The sequence below is a fragment of the Culex quinquefasciatus genome, chromosome 2 (assembly GCF_015732765.1).
Source record: "Culex quinquefasciatus strain JHB chromosome 2, VPISU_Cqui_1.0_pri_paternal, whole genome shotgun sequence".
NCBI lineage: Eukaryota > Metazoa > Arthropoda > Insecta > Diptera > Culicidae > Culex > Culex quinquefasciatus.
Genome location: NC_051862.1, coordinates 36,129,045 through 36,149,722, shown reverse-complemented (window position 1 = coordinate 36,149,722; position 20,678 = coordinate 36,129,045). Strand labels below are relative to the sequence as shown.

General features: G+C 35.1%; 1 protein-coding gene across 1 annotated transcript; it reads left to right on the top strand.

Moving 5' to 3' along the window:
• Positions 1–9,713: 9,713 nt before the first annotated feature.
• Positions 9,714–16,812, top strand: LOC6051878 (histidine-rich glycoprotein). The gene is made up of 4 exons (XM_038255249.1): positions 9,714–10,020; positions 11,195–11,626; positions 11,692–11,966; positions 16,211–16,812. Exons 1-4 carry the CDS (start codon positions 9,985–9,987, stop codon positions 16,425–16,427), a joined length of 960 nt encoding a protein of 319 aa, XP_038111177.1. The 5' UTR covers positions 9,714–9,984; the 3' UTR covers positions 16,428–16,812.
• Positions 16,813–20,678: the final 3,866 nt, after the last annotated feature.

Sequence of the window (20,678 nt, the reverse complement as noted above, 5' to 3'; positions counted from 1 at the left end):
TTGTCTCTGTAACTTTCATTATCTGTTGAAAATATCACCTTAATATTTTTTATAAATACCGTCAACTGGGGTAATTTGGGACTACAGTCTGAATAGGAACAGCAGTTTCAAGAGCACTTGAATTTAGATTTTGAGAGCAGTTTCAAGAGCTTGCAATAAAGAAAACAATATTTTCATTGTTCTGTGTCTGCTCAAAATTGGTCTGGAACATTTTTTAACCAAAATCATTAAACAAAAAATTGCAATTTTCACGAGAAACGCCTGTTTCTAAAAACATAACTCTACGCCCAATACTAAAAAAAGACTCTCTCCATCAAGCAATGGTGGGCCGGAAATAATGTCTTTAATTGACTTTTTTTTTATTTTTTTTTTAATTGTATTGGAATTGTCATATCAAAAACATTTAAAACATTCCAATTTCACTGGCTGCTCGAAATTTGTTTAACCCTTTCAGGCCTGAATTTTCAAAAAAATATTTTTTTAGTTAATGATGGGAAAATGATTCTTATGACCATACGAAAATTATAGGCTAGTTTTGAAAATTTTGATATTTGGGTCATATATGACCCATCAGGCTCGAAAGGGTTAAAGTAGGGGTGCGGTTTTTGTTATCCGGATAATTTTTGAATCAGTTTAAACAAATAGAAAACATCACAAATGTATAACTTTTTTCTTTTAGGGTGGTCAGAAGTTATCATCTAAAACAAGCCCAAATAATGACATTCGTAAAAGTAGCACTATCCGGATAGTTCTATCCGTCTTTATAAACCCCAGAAAAATATCCGGATATCCGTGTATCGAGAAAATTGTGTTCAGTTTAGCATTTCTCACTACTCCTTGCTGTTTTGGTTATTTAAAATCATGATTTCCTGTTGTTATAATTAGGGTTAGTGAAATTTCACGATTTCGCGGACGGCGTGAAATACGTGAAATTTGGCTTTTTCCGTGAAATCCCGTGTAATGTTATGTTTGTGGGAAACTGTTACGATTTTTCTCAAAATGATTTGTCTAATTCAAATAGGAATAAATATAATCTAATGAACTACTGTAGAATTAAGTGAGTGAATACCCTTGTTCAATTACTAACATAGGGTTAGTGATTTTTGACGATTTTGTGGACGGCGTGAAGTTCGAGAAATTTCTCAAATCATGTTTGTTTGTTTTTTTTTTTTTTTTTCAAAATAACAACAAAATAAATATTTCATCCATACATGCTATTTAAGATAATTTTATTAGTTTTCAATTGAAAAGCTTGATATGCAACATTTGAAGAATTGTGCAGATTTTCAGTGTTTTTAGGAACTTACTAAGTTTAGTAGGTAATATTTGCATTTGCTGTAATAGCAATTTTACTGCTATTTTATTTGAAAGGTATTGCATCAAAAGGATTTGACAGAATTGTCGAGATGGATCACAAACGGTCTTAGACGTCAACTGACACCGCAAAGGAAAAAAAGGATTTGACAGAATCATGATTTGTTTTATTAAAAATAAAATGAAAGCTTTGAAATCAACCCGTGAAAGTTTAAAAAAAAACTTTTTTTTATTGTTTTTGTTTTCATTTTGTATACAAATTTTGATTTTGTTACAATTAAAATATTTTTTACTTTTGATTTAAAATTCACATTTTGAAAAGAGAGAACATCTTAGAGAAAATGTTAAATTGCTAAATGTCGCAAAAAAAATCAAATTATTTTACTTATTTTTGCTGGACAAGATTGATAAATCTTGCTTTGATACGAAATGCAATTAAATGAAGCAAATCCGCGAAAACTTTTTAACTTTGTAAGTCGAATATTAAAAAAGCTGTTCAATAAATGAGAATACGCATGCCTTACATTTTATTTCAAAATATATTTAGAGCCCATCCATAAACTAGGTGGAATCTTTTTTGAAAATTAGGAGAATTTTGTTTGTGTCTCGTTCAAATTTACGATTTTTTTTATGGTCATTGAAGAATAATATATAATGAATCATGAAAAGTAGTTTCTTTGTAACTAACATAAGATTTTCAGAGTTATTTTAACATTTTTCACGGTCCGCGAAATTTGCGTGAAATTTGGTGTTTTGAAATTGAGGTCCCCGTGGAATTTGCAATTTTTGAGCGTGAAAAATCACTAAGCCTAGTTATAATCAATTAAAAAAATATTCGAATATCCAACCCGCATCACTACACAGAAAAAAATAATGTAAATTTGGAAGCTGTAATTTTGGAAGATTGAATATTACCTCTTTTATGATGTAATTTTACCTCAATTTAGACTGAAAAAGTGACATTACACCAGAAAAGTGGTAAAATTACACATTTCCAGAGGTAAAATTACACCTTTTTTCTGACATAAAAGATGTACCCCTTCCCAGATGTAATATTACCATGATTTTTTTTTTCTGTGTAGTTTATAGTTTAATTTTCCAATCATAACAATTTTTGAAATATCAAAAATTTAATAAGGATGTGGCAAATATTATTCACAGTGTTTGGAAAATAAAAACGTTATTTAATCCACCCTTAGGTGGTTGGCGCCTTCCTCACATTTAAAGGGTGTTATCCAAAATGCAAAAAGTGCGTTGATAACACTTAAGTGCTTATAACTTTTGATAGGGTTGTCAGATCTTCAATGTTTTGGACGCGTTAGAAAGGTCTTTTGAATACCCATCAAAATATCTGAGATCCGGCTTCCAAAAAGTGCATTAATAACTCTGAAGTGCTTATAACTTTTGATAGATTTATCAGATCTTCAATGTCTTGGACGCGTTGGAAAGGTATTTTAAATACCTTTCTAAAAATGTATAGCATGACGGGTTTTCTTACAAAAAACACCCTTTTTACAATCTTTCGTACTTTTGTTAAAATCGTTTTTTAGCATAACTTTTGAAGTACTTAACTAAACTGCATAATTTTTAATAGCGAATGACGCCAAAACGGACAAAATCAGTTCAGCCAATGTCGAGATAATCGAGTGACAATTTTTTGATCAACATCCCACCAAACACACAGTTTTTTTGAGGATTTTCAATGTTCAGCACCGCAAAAAGTTCTTTTTTCGCATTTTGTGAAAACTACTGATTGCCCGCCGACTGTTCTCCTATGTAATACATTTTCCATGCCACTTTTTTTTGTAATCGCATAATTATTTGTTAAACACAGTAAAATTGTCAAAAGTTCCAATTCACCTGAAAAAGTTTAGAAATGATTTGAACTAAATTTAAACAAAAAAATATTCAAAGTTACTTTGGAACAAAATTGTTTATTGAAAAAAAAAACAAGAGCAAAATACAAATAAAACGTCAAATTACCAAATTTAGAATTACCGAAATTTATTCAAAATAAACAATATTTGAAAAATACAGTTGGAAATCGGTGACATTCAAAAAAATTAAAAAGGTAAATTTTTAATTAAAAAATCTGCGGAAAAAAGCATTTAAATGCATCATACGGACATCTTCTCCAATGGAGTACACGCCGTCGAGTAGTTTTTGAGAGTTTGCTCCATAAGAAATAAATTGTAAAAAAAGCAAAAACTGCTCGACGGCGGATGCTCCATTATTTGCGCATTCAATCCCTAACTCCAAAAATACCAAAATGCGCCTAAAAATATGCTACATGCTATAAAACTGCTCGATAAAAATGTGCATTCAACGAATCGAGGTGTTCCTTGGGTAAAAGTGGTGAATATAGAAATCAAAATTCCTTGTTTTCTGAGGCATAACGTTATGATTTAAGATCATATAGCATAATATTTTTATTATAGCTTGCAAAAAAACTAGTAAAAAGTTAGAAGTTATCAAATAAAATCAAGATGTGATGCAAACATTTTAAAGAGAATGTGTGCAAAATATGTCTTTAGTAACAATTTTTCAAAATTACAATAAGTTGTTGTGCTCTGGGCACTGACAATGGCTGATTCAGATCCAGACACTAGTTTTAGTTTAGATATCGCTCAAATTTGGACTAAAATGTCAATTAATTGCCCTCTTTAGAGCTCAAACAAGCTGTATAAAACAAACCAATCGATCAGAATCATACATTTCTGTTTTGCTATCCCGTTACTGAAGACGCATTAAAAAAGATTCAGATAAATGTTTTACATGTTAAGCTAACTCATATTATTTCATTATTTTATTGTTTTTGCAACAGCTCCCAAATAAATTTCAGATCAAATAAATGTAAAATTTATCAAATATCACAGTTTTGACCACTTTTGAGTGTAATTATGTCCACATAATTGATAAAACAAGATGAGGGAAAAGTCTGGGAACTCAAAACATGACGTTTATTAACTATTTATTTATTTTTTTCAAAACATGCATTCAAAAGAAATATATTACTTATTACAGAAACCATTCAAAATCAAAAAAAAAAATCAAACCATCCACATTAACGACCCCGGGTCTTTTGTGGTCTCTATTGCAAATTTCTGCACGAACCTAGGAGTCCAAAGGCTTGAATGGGGAGAGCAAGCACAGTGTATTTACATAACCATTGAATACTTCACACTTAATTTTTATTTCGAATTTGGCAAAGTTTATCAACATATAAATTGCAATTTGATTATTCAATCGAAGTGGTCAAAATGCGCAATTCCATCTTTAACGGTTTAAACAGCTTTTAATAAAAATGACAATAATTTTAAGGAAAACTGTAATTTCTTTGCCTTTACACAAATTCTCGTGAGAGATTTTCCTAAGATGATCTAAAACAACATATGTTCTACGTTACTCATGTAAAAAAAAAAAAACATTCAAAATAAATACCTTAAAAATAATATTTTGAGTTGAATGAAAACAACTATTCTCTATTTTATCCACTAACGAGAAAATCTGGCGGTAAATATTGCCCCTTGGCTATAATCCCTTAAATGAAAATAAATTATTTACTACTCAATCCATTTCAATAGAAAATGCCGAAACACAAAAAAATTGTGGCATAAATTTTAGCACTGGATCAAAACTGGAAAGCAAATTGATCGCCGCGAAATATCCTATAAGCTTAATGCATTAGTTTTGACTGCAAAATTTTTTGGCTCGTTTTGGGAAGTGATTTTTGAACTTTTTTAGCTAGAAAATACAATTTTTTCTCCCTAAAACGCCCTACCATGTTCAAACACAAGCTTTTATGGACCATGTCTGTACAGGAATTTGTTCAGGGGACATTAAACTATGACTTGGAGCCCAAGGCGACATTCAAGCTTCGCGCGCGAGTTGTAAACCATTTTTGGTATTTTTTTGTTGTATGAAAACATTGTTCCTGACCTCCTAATCTATCATTCTAGGGGTGAGCACCGAAGATTTGACAACTTTTAATTTTTTTTTTTTTTTGAGACGCCCCAATGCTTAAGGTGATATTTTATTTGATTATAAAACATTAATACAACACTAAAAACCATGAATATTGATTGCCACTATTAATAATCTGCCTAAATAGTTCGATAAGAACACCAAACATTATCTGCAAGGCATCTTCCATCAACTAAGAGCCAATCTATAAACCAGTCCAGTTTTATACAGTTTCTATCACAATCCTTTCCACTCAACAAACTGTACAAACCCATCAAAATGTGGTAATGAAATTGAAAACCAGAACAGCCATCACCACCGTCAATCAGCGCTGCAAAACCAACAAACCATTCCAATCCGTCTGCCATCATTTCTTAACCCTCAGCTGCCAATCTCACTCCAAGCTTCTTCCAAGCAAAAAGCAGGACAAGTCAGCTGAGCTGATTAGAACAACTTCAACCAGCAGATCTCCCCTGCAAACCCACCATAGTGTTCAGAAATTAGCTCACCCTAATCACGCTCGAAGCTTTCAAATCCTCGCATCCCTCCCCTAAAGCTTTTTTTTTCTTGCTGACTGCGGCTAGCTGTGGTGACATCGACACCTATCAAGCGACGAACTTCGAAATCTTAAACCAACAAACCGAGGCGCGCGCGCGAGATCGCGCGATCGCTAAATTAAAAATAATCGTAAATTAAATTATAATAGAATCATCCGCTGCTATAACTAGGGTTCCGACCACCAGCCCCCGAGGCGGTCCCCGTTTCTGAGGTCTAAGATTGAGCGGATTGGCATGACGTGCGCGCTTGACGACGACGGCACATCAAGAACATCTTCAATCATCTGCCACTCATTTGGGATCGTTCAGGGGCGTCCCGCGACCGAGGCTGGAAGTTTTCCACCGCGCGCTAATTGAAAGTAAGAGGATACGGCAAAGATGGTCCATGGTTTTGGGGATGTGAGAAGATCTGAGTGTGAAAATTGCAGATGATTTGAAATAATTTCATGAAAATTTTGTGTTAATGATGTGGTTCGTTCATGAAATTTTTTTTCAAATTATCTTGTCATAATGAGTTGATATTAAACAAGAATAAATGCTCTCATATTGAAACATTTCGACAAACTTCACCTGCACAACATCATTTTCCTCTGCAGTTCATCAAGAGTTCATGAAGAAGTTCATAAGCACACCTTGGGGGAAAGAAACGGTAGCAACGAGCGTTGAGTGTATCTACTCGTTATCGACTAGCTTAACGAATAGTTTTACAACAGATTATCCCAGCTAAGCAGTGCTAAGCCTGTAGCAAGCGTAGGCTGGGTCAATACTGCTTTAACCCTTTAAGGCTTGTGTTTATTTACTCAACTCAACTCAACTCAACTCAACTCAACTCAACTCAACTCAACTCAACTCAACTCAACTCAACTCAACTCAACTCAACTCAACTCAACTCAACTCAACTCAACTCAACTCAACTCAACTCAACTCAACTCAGCTCAACCTAACTCAACTCAACTCAACTCAACTCAACTCAACTCCAACTCAAGCTCAGCTCAGCTCAACTCAACTCCTAACTCAACTCAGCTCAAGCTCAACTCAACTCAACTCAACTAAGCTCAACTCAGCTCAAGCTCAACTCAACTCAACTCAACTCAACTCAACTCAACTCCAGCTCAACTCCAACTCAGCTCAACTCAACTCAGCTCAGCTCAGCTCAAGCTCAACTCAGCTCAAGCTCAGCTAACCTAACTCAGCTCAACTCAACTCAGCTCCAGCTCAACTCAACTCAACTCAACTCAACTCAACTCAACTCAAGCTCAACTCAGCTCAACTCAACTCAACTCAACTCCAACTCAGCTCAAGCTAACTCAACTCAACTCAACTCAACTCCAACTCAACTCAGCTCAACTCAGCTCAACTCAGCTCAACTCAACTCAGCTCAACTCAGCTCAAGCTCAACTAACTCAACTCAACCTCAACTCAAGCAACTCAACTCAACTCAAGCTCAACTCAACTCAACTCAACTCAACTCAGCTCAACTCAACTCAACTCAACTCAAGCTAAGCTCAACTCAACTCCAACTCAACTCAACTCAACTCCAACTCAAGCTAACTCAACTCAACTAACCTCACTCAACTCAACTCAACTCAACTCAACTCAACTCAACTCAACTCAACTCAACTCAACTCAACTCAACTCAACTCAACTCAACTCAACTCCAGCTCAACTCAACTCAACTCAACTCAACTCAACTCAACTCAAGCTCAACTCAACTCAACTCCAAGCTCAACTCAACTCAACTCAACTCAACTCCAACTCAACTCAACTCAACTCAACTCAACTCAACTCAACTCAACTCAACTAACTCAAGCTCAACTCAACTCAACTCAACTCAACTCCAACTCAACTCAGCTCAGCTCAACTCAGCTCAACTAACTCAACTCAACTCAGCTCAAGCTCAGCTCAAGCTCAACTCAACTCAACTCAAGCTCAACTCAACTCAACTCAACTCAACTCAACTCAACTCAAGCTCAACTCCAACTCAACTCAACTCAACTCAACTCAACTCAACTCAGCTCAACTCAACTCAACTCAACTCAACTCAACTCAACTCAACTCAGCTCAACTCAACTCAACTCAACTCAACTCAAGCTCAAGCTCAACCTCAACTCAACTCAGCTCAACTCAGCTCCAACTCAACTCAACTCAACTCAGCTCAACTCAACTCAACTCAACTCAACTCAACTCAACTCAACTCAACTCAAGCTCAACTCAACTCAACTCAACTCAAGCTCAACTCAACTCAACTCAGCTCAACTCAACTCAACTCAACTCAACTCAACTCAGCTCAACTCAACTCAACTCAACTCAACTCAACTCAACTCAACCTAACTCAACTCAAGCTCAACTCAACTCAACTCAAGCTCAAGCTCAACTCAAGCTCAAGCTCAACTCAACTCAACTCAACTCAAGCTCAACTCAGCTCAACTCAACTCAACTCAACTCAACTCAACTCAACTCAACTCAACTCAACTCAACTCAACTCAACTCAACTCAACTCAACTCAACTCAACTCAACTCAACTCAACTCAACTCAACTCAACTCAAGCTCAACTCAACTCAACTCAGCTCAAGCTCAACTCAAGCTCAAGCTCCAACTCAACTCAACTCAAGCTCAACTCAACTCCAACTCAACTCAACTCAAGCTCAACTCAAGCTCAACTCAACTCAACTCAACTCAACTCAAGCTCAACTCAACTCAGCTCAACTCAACTCAGCTCAGCTCAACTCAACTCAACTCAACTCAACTCAACTCAACTCAACTCAACTCAACTCAACTCAACTCAACTCAACTCAACTCAACTCAACTCAACTCAACTCAACTCAACTCAACTCAACTCAACTTACAACTCAAACTGAAGTGAAGTGAAGTGAAGTGAAGTGAAGTGAAGTGAAGTGAAGTGAAGTGAAGTGAAGTGAAGTGAAGTGAAGTGAAGTGAAGTGAAGTGAAGTGAAGTGAAGTGAAGTGAAGTGAAGTGAAGTGAAGTGAAGTGAAGTGAAGTTAAGTTAAGTGGCCTGTTGAGAATAAAAACAAAAAACAACGAATAATCCATTTCAAAAAAATAAAATTATCTTTACTAATTTAAACAATTCAAATTTCCAGAAATCGGCATCAAAAGGGCACCTCCACCCCCTAAGGGAACTCCATCTCGCGATCTTGAAGCCACCAAATGGACTCGATTTCAGAGTCACTGTCGCAACCCTAAACAGTGCCCACTTCTACCAGAGCTACTCCTGCTCGAAAATGTGGGGTGAGAAGACCTCGTTTTGTCACCACGGCGGACCCCAATCAGCGGCGACAACTCGTGGCCCAAGAATCATGGTTGATATTGAAATATGCCCAGAGATAATTTGCCCATTTGGGCTGATGGCTCATGGTGCACGTCACTCGGAAAAGCGACTCTCGCAGGCTGGGGCTGAAAATTAGCCTAACAGGCTCGAAGTATGTACTGTTTGTACAAACGAGCTATAAATAAGGCACTTTAAGCTGGCTTTGTAGTGGGCCTTATGGAGAGGCCCTCTGCATTTGCATATGGGCTCATATTGATTTGTTTCGATGCATTTCCCTCGACTTGGCGGTTTCGTTTGTGCTTTATCTCGCCGATTCTAATGGGCCCGGCAGATTTTCGTCATGATCACCCGGCTACATCAGGTGGGTGATGATATGAGAACATGCTGGAAATGACACCATTGAAGAGCTGGGGACTCTCGGTTTAGACTTAGAGGTGATTAAGGAGAAGGAGCAGCAGTTCTGCCTCTATTTATTTTTCGCAATTATTGTTTTGTCGCGACCCGGATAGTAGGATCAGTTTTCCCGATAGTCTTTTGTATAAAAACCGGCGGACAGTTCGATGAGGATATCAGTCGTTGCATCTCGATCAGTCGGAACTTCAGCGAGAACGGTGTTCTGGAGTTGTGCGGGTGTGCAGTTCGGAAGATCTTGGAGGTTAAAGGAAGTCTCGGTGATTTGATAAAGTGATAAAGAAAGAGTGTGGAAATTGATCCAAAATTTTCCAAAAAGGGCAAAACATTCAGTGAAACCGACATTATTCAGTCCAATAAGTTGTGTGAATGAAGTTGATCTACATAGTTTGATACCAATTGATCCAGAAGTTGTGAACTGTTGAAACAGTTCAACCAACGGGCAGCGATGCAGCGAGGAGATAAAAGGATTAAGATACTAAAGGTATGTATGACACTGGAAACCAATTTTGTGGCATATTTTTTGTTTAGATAATGTTTGAAACTTGCTAAATTGAATCAAAGAAGATTTTTTATTATCATTTTGATGTTTTTTTTAATAATTTGATTTTTGCATTTCAAAATATATAAGATTTACAGTTTTAAATTACAGTATAATTGAACAAGTTTTTAAGTTAAAAAACAGTTTTCAATTATTCTATAATTTAAAACAAAGGAGCTTTCAACAGTTTGTGCACTTCAAAATATTGTTGTTTTATTGCTTAAATCCACAATGGTAATTGAATATATACTTATAAATTTTGTTAATGTGCGATTTGTATCGAATAAAATATTTGTTACCACCATGGTTTGAAGTTTTTTCAGTAATTTTTTTTGGAATATTAATTTCTAAATTTTTAGGGATTTTAATCAAAAAACCAGAATCTTTAACATTGAGTCAGTGAATAAGATAGGAGCAACGTCAAGCAACAGTGGCAATTTAATAACTTTTCAGATCATTTATTTGAGTATATAAGAACTTTTCAAAAGTAAAAGCATGTTGTTTTTTTTTAAAGGTCCAATAAACAAAATTTTCAGTTTTTGCTTTATGGGTGTTTTTAAAACCGCCTTTAGTCAGGGGTATTCAAAAACACCCAAAAAGCTTAAACTGAAGATTTAGTTTATTGGACCTTTTCAAAAAAAAACTCCAGATATGGTTGATTCTCCGCCAACTCACACAAATACACAAACACAAATATTTATTTGTGTTTCACTAAAACCCTTTTTTATACCGATTAGTTGGAAAGTGCGACAGTCCAAACATCTTTAAACATCTAAATTTGAATATCAACTAATCTATTCATGATCAGATATTTGAGCACATATCTGGCCTCTCATATTTTTCATAACTTTTTTTATATTCAGATATTCTTTTCCATATACATTTATTCAAACAAGATATTATTGAGTGACAAATCACAATATTTTCAACTCGAACCTCAAGTCTTCTACTTCGTATTATTCAACAGCTACAGTTAGTAAGAAGAACCATAAAAATCAAATTCCCTAGCCTACCAACAGGCGAATTAATAGCTGCGAAATTCACCACGAACCGATCTCTCTCGATCACGTTTTAAAATCACTCTCCAATCCTCTCTCGATTTCTCCCACACACACAGCTCTGGTGCTACCTTTTCCTGCTGGCCGTGGCCATCGTCACGAACGCCAAGCCCGAAGCCCCAGTCAACTCGTACCTACCGCCGGCGCACGGGCACGGAAATGGCAACGGATATCACGACGATCACCACCATCACGACGATGACCACCACCACACGGACCTAGTGCCGCCGTCTTCCAGCTACGGAACACCGGACAGCAGCTACGGCCCACCGAATCACCAGTCCGGGTTTCAACCGGACCATGCGCACCACGACCATCATGACCATCACGAGGAGCACACGGACTCGTACGAGGACGAACCGGCCCAGTACGAGTTCACGTACGAAGTGGACGATGAAGATGCGGATCTGTCCTTTGGCCACGAGGAGATGCGCGATGGGGAGTACACCACCGGAAAGTACAACGTTCTACTTCCGGACGGAAGACGGCAGGTAAGCGGATGGTTCAGCATAGTAATGAAGTTGTAATGATTTCCGGCATTCCTTCCGACACACAGATCGTGGAGTACGAAGCGGATCATAAGGGTTACCGGCCGAAGATCACCTACGAGGGCGGTGAAGAGCATCCCCACCACCACGACAAGCACAAGCACAAGGACGGTCACGAGGGGTACCCCCACGAGAATCCGCACAATCAGTTGGGATATCCGCACGAGGAACACCACGACTTTGAGCACGGCGGAAACCACGAGGATAGTGGACACAGTCGGGCGGACCATGGCGTCCATGAACATCACGATCACCATCATGGCAATGGCGATCATCATCACGGGTAAGGGTTTGGGGTTTGGGTAAGGAGCAGAAAATATCTCACATTTTACTTTTACTCTTGAAGACATAAAGAAACGTTACTTAGAGTAAGATTTGTTCCAATCGGTCACAAATTTTACAAGCGCTCTTTTAAAATATTGATATTTTTTTAATTGAGTCACGTTTGAGAACATACCACTTCAAGCAAACATAAATTTTCACTTCTTACCAAAAATTAGAACAAATTATGCATTTTCCCATATTATAAACATTAAAATTTTCCTTCTACTCTGTAACTGTTCTTAGAACTGGTTGATTCTTAGTTATTTCAGAAGTACTTGATCTGAGATTTCTTTTTCTATGCCAAGCCAGTTTATGGTGCTATAAATCATTTAAAAAGATTGTTTTCAACTCTTACTATACTAAAAGAGAGTTATTTTGAACTTTTTCGGATAATTTTATATTCACAAATTTAAGATTTTATTTAAAACAACATAATATCTGAAAATTTTTGTTTTGAGTATTTTTCTCACCAACCCTATTTTTAACCTTCATGATTTCAATGAATAAACAATAAATTTTGGTATTCAAAAAAGTATCATACAGCTTTAGATAGATCGAATATGTTTTTTTTAAAGGGTGAAAACAACTGGAATCAATTTGTAGTACGTTCTCCAAAATTTTGTGAAATGTTTGTATAATTAAACATTTGTAATTCCGTTTTATGCAAAAATAGCACGCTGAAAAAAACCAAAGCTCAATGTGTCCGTGTGAGAAATACATTAAAAAAGTTAGATTTCAAAGATTTTTTAAGAGCAAAATACTCGCAATCTGTAGTTTTTCTGATAGTTCGTGTGCTTTGAAATCACACTGCATCAAAGCGACAAAAATAAAAATGAGAGCATTTCTGTGGCATTTCGCTTAATGACGAATTTACTTAATTTTTATAGTTTTAGATGGCATTTTCATTTTTCATAATTCTTTCAACAGTACAAGTTTCTATACAAACCTTAGGAGTGGTCAAAAATAAAATCATTTGATCGATTTGAGGTTTGTGTTTGATGATGATCGATTTGATGTTTTATGTATAGGTTAAGAAAATTCACGCATTTCAAACTGCGAAAAATCACCATTTTTTCAGTATAGATCAAAAATTATTTGATCTTATTCAAACTGATCCAAATTTGTTTGCCCGAGCTACATCGATGCATTTTTTTTAAGTCTCTTTTTCCTGTATTTTTTTTTTTTGCAGAGTACATTGAAATTTAACAAAAAAAATTAAACTGGTAAAACTATGTTAAAAATGTTATCATCTTGAGAAAATGCATTTTGAATTGTTTCCAGCTGATTGCAAGTCTATTTCTATCGAAATTATGAAGTTTTAGATGTTTGATTACTCCCCTGATTTCTCGAACTTCCAATAGAGAAGAAATAAGAAGGAGGGGGTTGCGTGCATCATAAATTTGAAAAATATTTGCCAGATTTAGCTAAATATCGCAATTTAGGCCTAAATCAATTTTTGACTTGACGTTTTAATTTTAAATCAAATTTACACTTGACCTAAATTTTATTAAAGTGTTCTGTTTTTAAGTTATATCAACTAAAAGAAATTTATAAATTAAAAAAAAGTGCAATTTTTAACCTGCACAAATCGTGATCAAGCATGACACCCTTAATATTTTTTTTTGCAAGAGAACGACAAATTTAAACAAAATCTGTAATACTTTTGATATTGGATCATTCGCGAATATTGCATCAATTTCCAATTTAAATAAAATCATTCATGAAATTTTCTGAGCTATTTGAAAAAGATATGTGTCTTACACTTCAAGTGGTCAAATTCTGCAAAATCAAAGTTCTAATATATAAATTAAAATATAAGTAAAATCTACTCAGCAAAAAAGGAATAAATTAGTCTTTCTCTAAACCTATGATTTTTTAAAAAGAAACATCACAAGACAACTGAGCAGTTCTCTAGGATTTCGGTCATTCGATTTTTTTTGTATTTTTTAATCCGACTGAAACTTTTTTGGTGCCTTCGGTATGCCCAAAGAAGCCATTTTGCATCATTAGTTTGTCCATATAATTTTCCATACAAATTCGGCAGCTGTCCATACAAAAATGATGTATGAAAATTCAAAAATCTGTATCTTTTGAAGGAATTTTTGATCGATTTGGTGTCTTCGGCAAAGTTGTAGGTATGGATACGGACTACACTGGAAAAAATAATACACGGTAAAAAAATTTGGTGATTTTTTATTTAACTTTTATCACTAAAACTTGATTTACAAAAAACACTATTTTTAATTTTTTATTTTTGATATGTTTTAGAAGGCATAAAATGCCAACTTTTCAGAAATTTCAGGTTGTGCAAAATCACTGACCGAGTTATGAATTTTTAATCAATACTGATTTTTCAAAAATCGAAATTTTGGTCGTAAAATTTTTAACTTCATTTTTCGATGTAAAATCAAATTTGCAATCAAAAGTACTTTACTAAAATTTTGATAAAGTGCACCGTTTTCGTTATAGCCATATTTAAGTGACTTTTTGAAAATAGTCGCAGTTTTTTTTTAAATTAGTGCACATGTTTGCCCAGTTTTGAAAAAATATTTTGAAAAGCTGAGAAAATCTCTATATTTTGCTTATTTGGACTTTGTTGATACGACCTTTAGTTGCTGAGATATTGCAATGCAAAGGTTTAAAAACAGGAAAATTGATGTTTTCTAAGTTTCACCCAAACAACCCACCATTTTCTATCGTCAATATCTCAGCAACTAATGGTCCGATTTTCAATGTTAATATATGAAACATTTGTGAAATTTTCCGATCTCTTCGAAAAAATATTTTTGGAATTTTCAAATCAAGACTAACATTTCACAAAGGCCAAACATTCAATATTACGCCCTTTTAAAATGTTTGTCTTGATTTGAAAATTCCAAAAATTTTTTTCGAAAAGATCGGAAAATTTCACAATTGTTTCATATATTAACATTGAAAATCGGACCATTAGTTGCTGAGATATTGACGATAGAAAATGGTGGGTTGTTTGGGTGAAACTTAGAAAACATCAATTTTCCTGTTTTTAAACCTTTGCATTGCAATATCTCAGCAACTAAAGGTCGTATCAACATAGTCCGAATAAGCAAAATATAGAGAATTTTCTCAGCTTTTCAAAAATATTTTTTCAAAACTGGGCAAACATGTGCACTAATTTAAAAATGAAAACTGCGACTATTTTCAAAAAGTCACTTAAATATGGCTATAACTTGAAAACGGTGCACTTTATCAAAATTTTAGTAAAGTACTTTTGATTGCAAATTTGATTTTACATCGAAAATGAAGTTGAAAATTTTTACGACCAAAATTTCGATTTTTTGAAAAATCAGTATTGATTAAAAATTCATAACTCGGTCAGTGATTTTTGCACAACCTGGAAATTTCTGAAAAGTTGGCATTTTATGTCTTCTAAAACATATCAAAAATAAAAAAATAAAAATAGTGTTTTTTGTAAATCAAGTTTTAGTGATAAAAGTTAAATAAAAAATCACCAAATTTTTTTACCGTGTATTATTTTTCCAGTGTAGTCCGTATCCATACCTACAACTTTGCCGAAGACACCAAATCGATCAAAAATTCCTTCAAAAGATACAGATTTTTGAATTTTCATACATCATTTTTGTATGGACAGCTGCCGAATTTGTATGGAAAATTATATGGACAAACTAATGATGCAAAATGGCTTCTTTGGGCATACCGAAGGCACCAAAAAAGTTTCAGCCGGATTAAAAAATACAAAAATTAAAATTGAAGAAAAAAGACCGATTTCGTAGAGAATTGCTCAACTGTAATCGTCTGTTACGAACAACTCGTGTTTCAGGCTTTTAACTGGTAGCAAAATGGTTGCACTCTATTAAAACATAATGAAATATGAATTTGTTTTTGCTCCACTCTGCCCCCTTCAACATTTTGAAGTATTTTTTATGGAAAAGTACACAAAAAATTGTAGTAATATTCATGAGGAAATGAAAGATTTTGGGTGAAAAAATGTAATATTTCATAAGTAACTGGTATATTTTCATCAGATTTTGGTTTTATCAAGTTTACATTTTTTACATTTTTTGTGTAATAATCGTCAAAAAAGAGGCTGTTGTTTTTATAAAAGTGTCCATCCCAGTCATTTGCCAAAATAGAATATTTCAATATTTGGATCGAAAAAAATCACCAAAAAGTTTATAAAAAAAAACTAAAACATTTACACCTCAGGTACGATCACAATGCTCACGAGTACAGCCACGGCCACAACGGTGGCGATCACCATGGGGATCATCACGGACACAACGGAAACGGCCATCACCACCGGCGGTCGTCCCAGTCCGGCCACGGACACGCCAACGGTGAGCATCACGTTCATCGTCGAAATGGAAACGGAAACGGCAACGGTGCTCATCGCAACGGCCACCGGAACAATGGCCACCACTAGAAGGATTTAATCTTTGAACGACTTGGAATGATGAGTGAATACACCCGCGTGCGCCAGTAGTACAAATTAGCGTGATTAAGCCTTATTTATTCAAACAAGCTTCGAGCAGCGGCTTATCGAGTACTCAAGCTAGCTCAATTACCGGCTGAGACTCGATCTGTGACAGCACAGCAAAACAAAAAAACAATTGCATTTACAAATTAGCAGACCCTTAAGTTAGTGCTAAGTAGCTAGGAGTTATTTAACATTATGTAAAAAAAAATGTATTCAAGCAAAAAAAAAAATACACTACCCAATAAAGCACCAGCAAATGATCATCGAAAAATGAACAACCAGCACTCGTCGAACGAGGCTGGGTTCGATGAATCGAGAAAAAATCCACCACCAAAAATCAGTTGTTTGTTCTTCACGCTAAACTGTTTAACAATCCATTGCGCTGATGCTCTGCTGACGCATCGACACTTTATGGATCATCAGAATATTCTCAATTGGTTTTCAAAAATCGATTTTTCCCCGAAATCAGCTGTTGAAGAAATTTCTTTAAAATATCACTGAGTACTCACTGAGAGAGAAATTTGACACTTAGGTTATCCCTTAGTACAATGTTTCAAAGTATGAAATATTTTGATAAAAAAAAGTGTGAGCTTCACGACACGAGATCACAACCACGACGACAAAACCATCCTCATCTTGATCGAATCACCACGACTCGATCGACAGCCAAATAATAACAACAATTGTGTGTACGATTGTGATCTCGCGACATCATCGATCGACGCGAAACTGGCATGGGGAGATGTTATCAGGGCCAATTGGCCCAGAAGTGGCATCGGAAATTGAATGTTTTCGGGTCGATTTGTTGATTGTTGTGCCATTATTGAGTTGTTTGTTGCGAGCCGCTCGAGCGCGCAGATTTGAGATGAGGCTTTTGACTTATATTAGATGAGCTATAAATGGGCATGCGAAGAAGAAGAAGCAGCTTTACTGCGAGGTGGCAATGTGGCGATAAACAATGGCAAATCAAGGGATTGATCGGTGCAATTATTGATTATTGGGGTGATTGAAGGATGACTTGAAGGTTTTAGGGAGTCAATTAGAACAAATGAGGAAACTAATCATCGAATTACGGTTTATATGGAAGCAAGAAGATCAAACTGATATTCTTGAAACTCTTTTTTATTTCATTTAATTTATTTTGTTGTTTAAGCATTACTTGTGTGAAGTTACTATCCAAAGCTGAGATGTGGAGTACCTTTCAACAGAGCAGTTTACTTCGAAATAGGTCTTTTTCAATTTTATCGGGTACTTTTGTACCCGACCCTCTCCGATTTCAATGAAACTTTGTAGACATGTTATCCTAGGCCTATATAAGCCATTTTTGTGTATATGGAGCCAATAATACTCGAAAATAACATTTGAGAAGGGCGTAAGGTATTTAAATATTTTTTGTATTTTGTAATTTAAAAATTACTGTATCTCGAAGCCGTTGCGTTGTATCAAAAAGTCGTCAAAAACAAACTTGTAGGAAATTGGACGGGCTTTCTGAAAAAAAAATACACTGAAACAAAAATACACGCCACATCTATGAGATTCTTTGGTTTTTAAGTCTAAAACTTAAATTTAAAGGTGATGTCACGATTTTTTTTCGTTCAAAATTTTTAAGAAAATAGCCTAAAATATAACCAAAAGACTGACGAAAAATGCAGGATGGTATGTCTCTCCTAAAAAATACAAAAATCATTTACTAAAACTGTGATTTGAAAAGTGGTCTAAACGTCAAAGTTTTTGAAAGCCGGTAATGGGAATCGATTTTCCAGACAATTTTACATAGAAGTCTCCATATTGACCATTGTCCTATGTTCAATCCTTGGGAAGATACAGCGGTTTTAAAAATGAAAATGTTGGAAAAAACGGGTTTTTGGTGGTTTTTGGCAATTTCTATATGACAGACTTGGATTTTCAATCTCGTAAATATTTTTACCGGAATGCTCGTCCGATTTCCCATAAGTTTTTTTTTGACAGCTTTTTGATTTATGTCGTTTTTATATTTACGTAATCAAATTTACTATCCAGGTTTCTGTCACACTGAAAAAAATTGCTATTTTCAGTTATAAGCAATGTAATTCAGCTTATATCTGTAACCCTTTACATCCAGTTGAAATGCTGTCAAAGGCAAACTTATGGGAAATCGGACGAGCTTTCCGGTAAAAATATTTACGAGACTGAAAAACCAAATCTGTCATATAGAAATTGCCAAAAATCACCAAAAACCCGTTTTTTCAACATTTTCATTTTTATAACCGCTGTATCTTCCCAAGGATTGGACATAGGACAATGGTCAATATGGAGACATTTATGTAAAATTGCCTGGAAAATCGATTCCCACTATGGGTTTTCAAAAACTTTGACGTTTAGACCACTTTTCAAAAAAACAGTTTTAGTAAATGATTTTTGTATATTTTTATATTATATCCTGCATTTTTCGTCAGTCTTTTGGCAACATTTTAGGCTATTTCCTCAAAAATTTTGAACGAAAAAAGTCGTGACATCACCTTTAAATTTAAGTTTTAAACTTGAAAACCAAAGAATCTCATAGATGTGGCGTGTATTTTTGTTTCAGTGTATTTTTTTCAGAAAGCCCGTCCAATTTCCTACAAGTTTGTTTTTGACCACTTTTTGATACAACGCAACGGCTTCGAGAAACAGTAATTTTTAAATTACAAAATACAAAAAATATTTAATTTTCTTATGCCCTTCTCAAATGTTATTTTCGAGTACTATTGGCTCCATATACACAAAAATGGCTTATATAGGCCTAGGATAACATGTCTACAAAGTTTCATTGAAATCCGAGAGGGTCGGGTACAAAAGTACCAGAAAAATTCCTGATTTGAGCTGGAATTGCTTCATGCTTAAAGAAGCCATTTTGCATCATCAGTTTGTCCATGCAAATCAGGCAGCTGTACAAACAAAAATGATGAAAATAAAAAAAAATCTGTGTATTTTGAAGGATTTTTTTAATCGATTTGGTTTCTTTGACAAATTTGAGGGGGCATCAAATGCCAACTTTTCAGAAATTTTTAGAATGTGCAAAGAAATCTTTAATCGAGTTATGAATGTTTGAATCAATACAAAAAATCGAAACACTGGTTGCAAACATTTTACAACTTTATTTTTCGATGTAAAATTGTATTTGAAATCAAAAAGTACTTTAGTAAAATGTTGATAAAATGCACTGTTTTCAAGTTATAGTCATTGTTAGGTCACTTTTTTGAAAATGATCGCAGCTATTAATTTTTATTAATTTAAAATTTTTAACTAATGGTCCGATTTTCAGTGTTAAAATATGGAACAGTCGTGAAATTTTCCGATCTTGTTTGTCGAAGATGCCAATTTTCTAGCAATTGATCGACATGATATATACGCCATTTTTGCAAAAATGGTCGAAAAAGCACTTTTAGTGATAATACTATATTTTAAAGAATTGCCGAAGACAACAAAATGTGTTAAGCTAGCTATTTTTAGTGATTTTGAACCTATTTTCAAGCTGCTGTTTATTCAAATTGGGCAAGATGGATGATTATAATTCATATATTGTATATGAAGAAAACCACGTCAAACTTTCGAAAAAACCGCTCATTAATATTTTAGTTTGTGGCAAAAATCCCAAAATAATATGCTGGACTAAATTTGGATAGGAACAACTCTATCGGCAGCTATTTCAATCAACCTTGGTTAACCTTGCTGACTTCTCGTCTAGTAACTTTTGACCATCCAACAAGACTCTCACACGTGCGACTCAAACCGATCATCAGAATCCACTTGCCGAAAATCGGATCCCGCTGCGCGTACCGTGTTCGAATTCGCACATATCTTACGCTATCGATTGCAACAAATTACGTCCCTGGCCCCGCTGATCGGATCGGACCAACCATCAAGTGAACCTGAATTGGGCCTAGGTCGAAATTGCAAAATAAAATATAAATCATCTGCCTTTCCCCCACGTTTGAAGACAGTCAGCGTCGAGCCATTTCAATCGAATTTTCGAAAGGATTGGCCGGGTTGTGATCTTTTGGCCAAAAAATCACGTGGTCCTCTGTATTAGTAACATGGTTTTGCACAATTATTTGCTGTGCGAAAGGGGCTAGAAAACATGGTTTTTCGATGGGTTGACGCAATCGGCCATCGGCCAGCCGTTTCGGAATTGTTTCTTCGGCTGCGATGGGTGCATTGCCTTGTAAGGGTCATTTT

Coding starts and splice junctions, on each gene's coding strand:
- LOC6051878 (XM_038255249.1), top strand. CDS start 9,985: ATGCAGCGAGGAGATAAAAGGATTAAGATACTAAAG. Junction 10,021..11,194: donor AAAGGATTAAGATACTAAAG/GTATGTATGACA, acceptor CCACACACACAG/CTCTGGTGCTACCTTTTCCT. Junction 11,627..11,691: donor TTCCGGACGGAAGACGGCAG/GTAAGCGGATGG, acceptor TCCGACACACAG/ATCGTGGAGTACGAAGCGGA.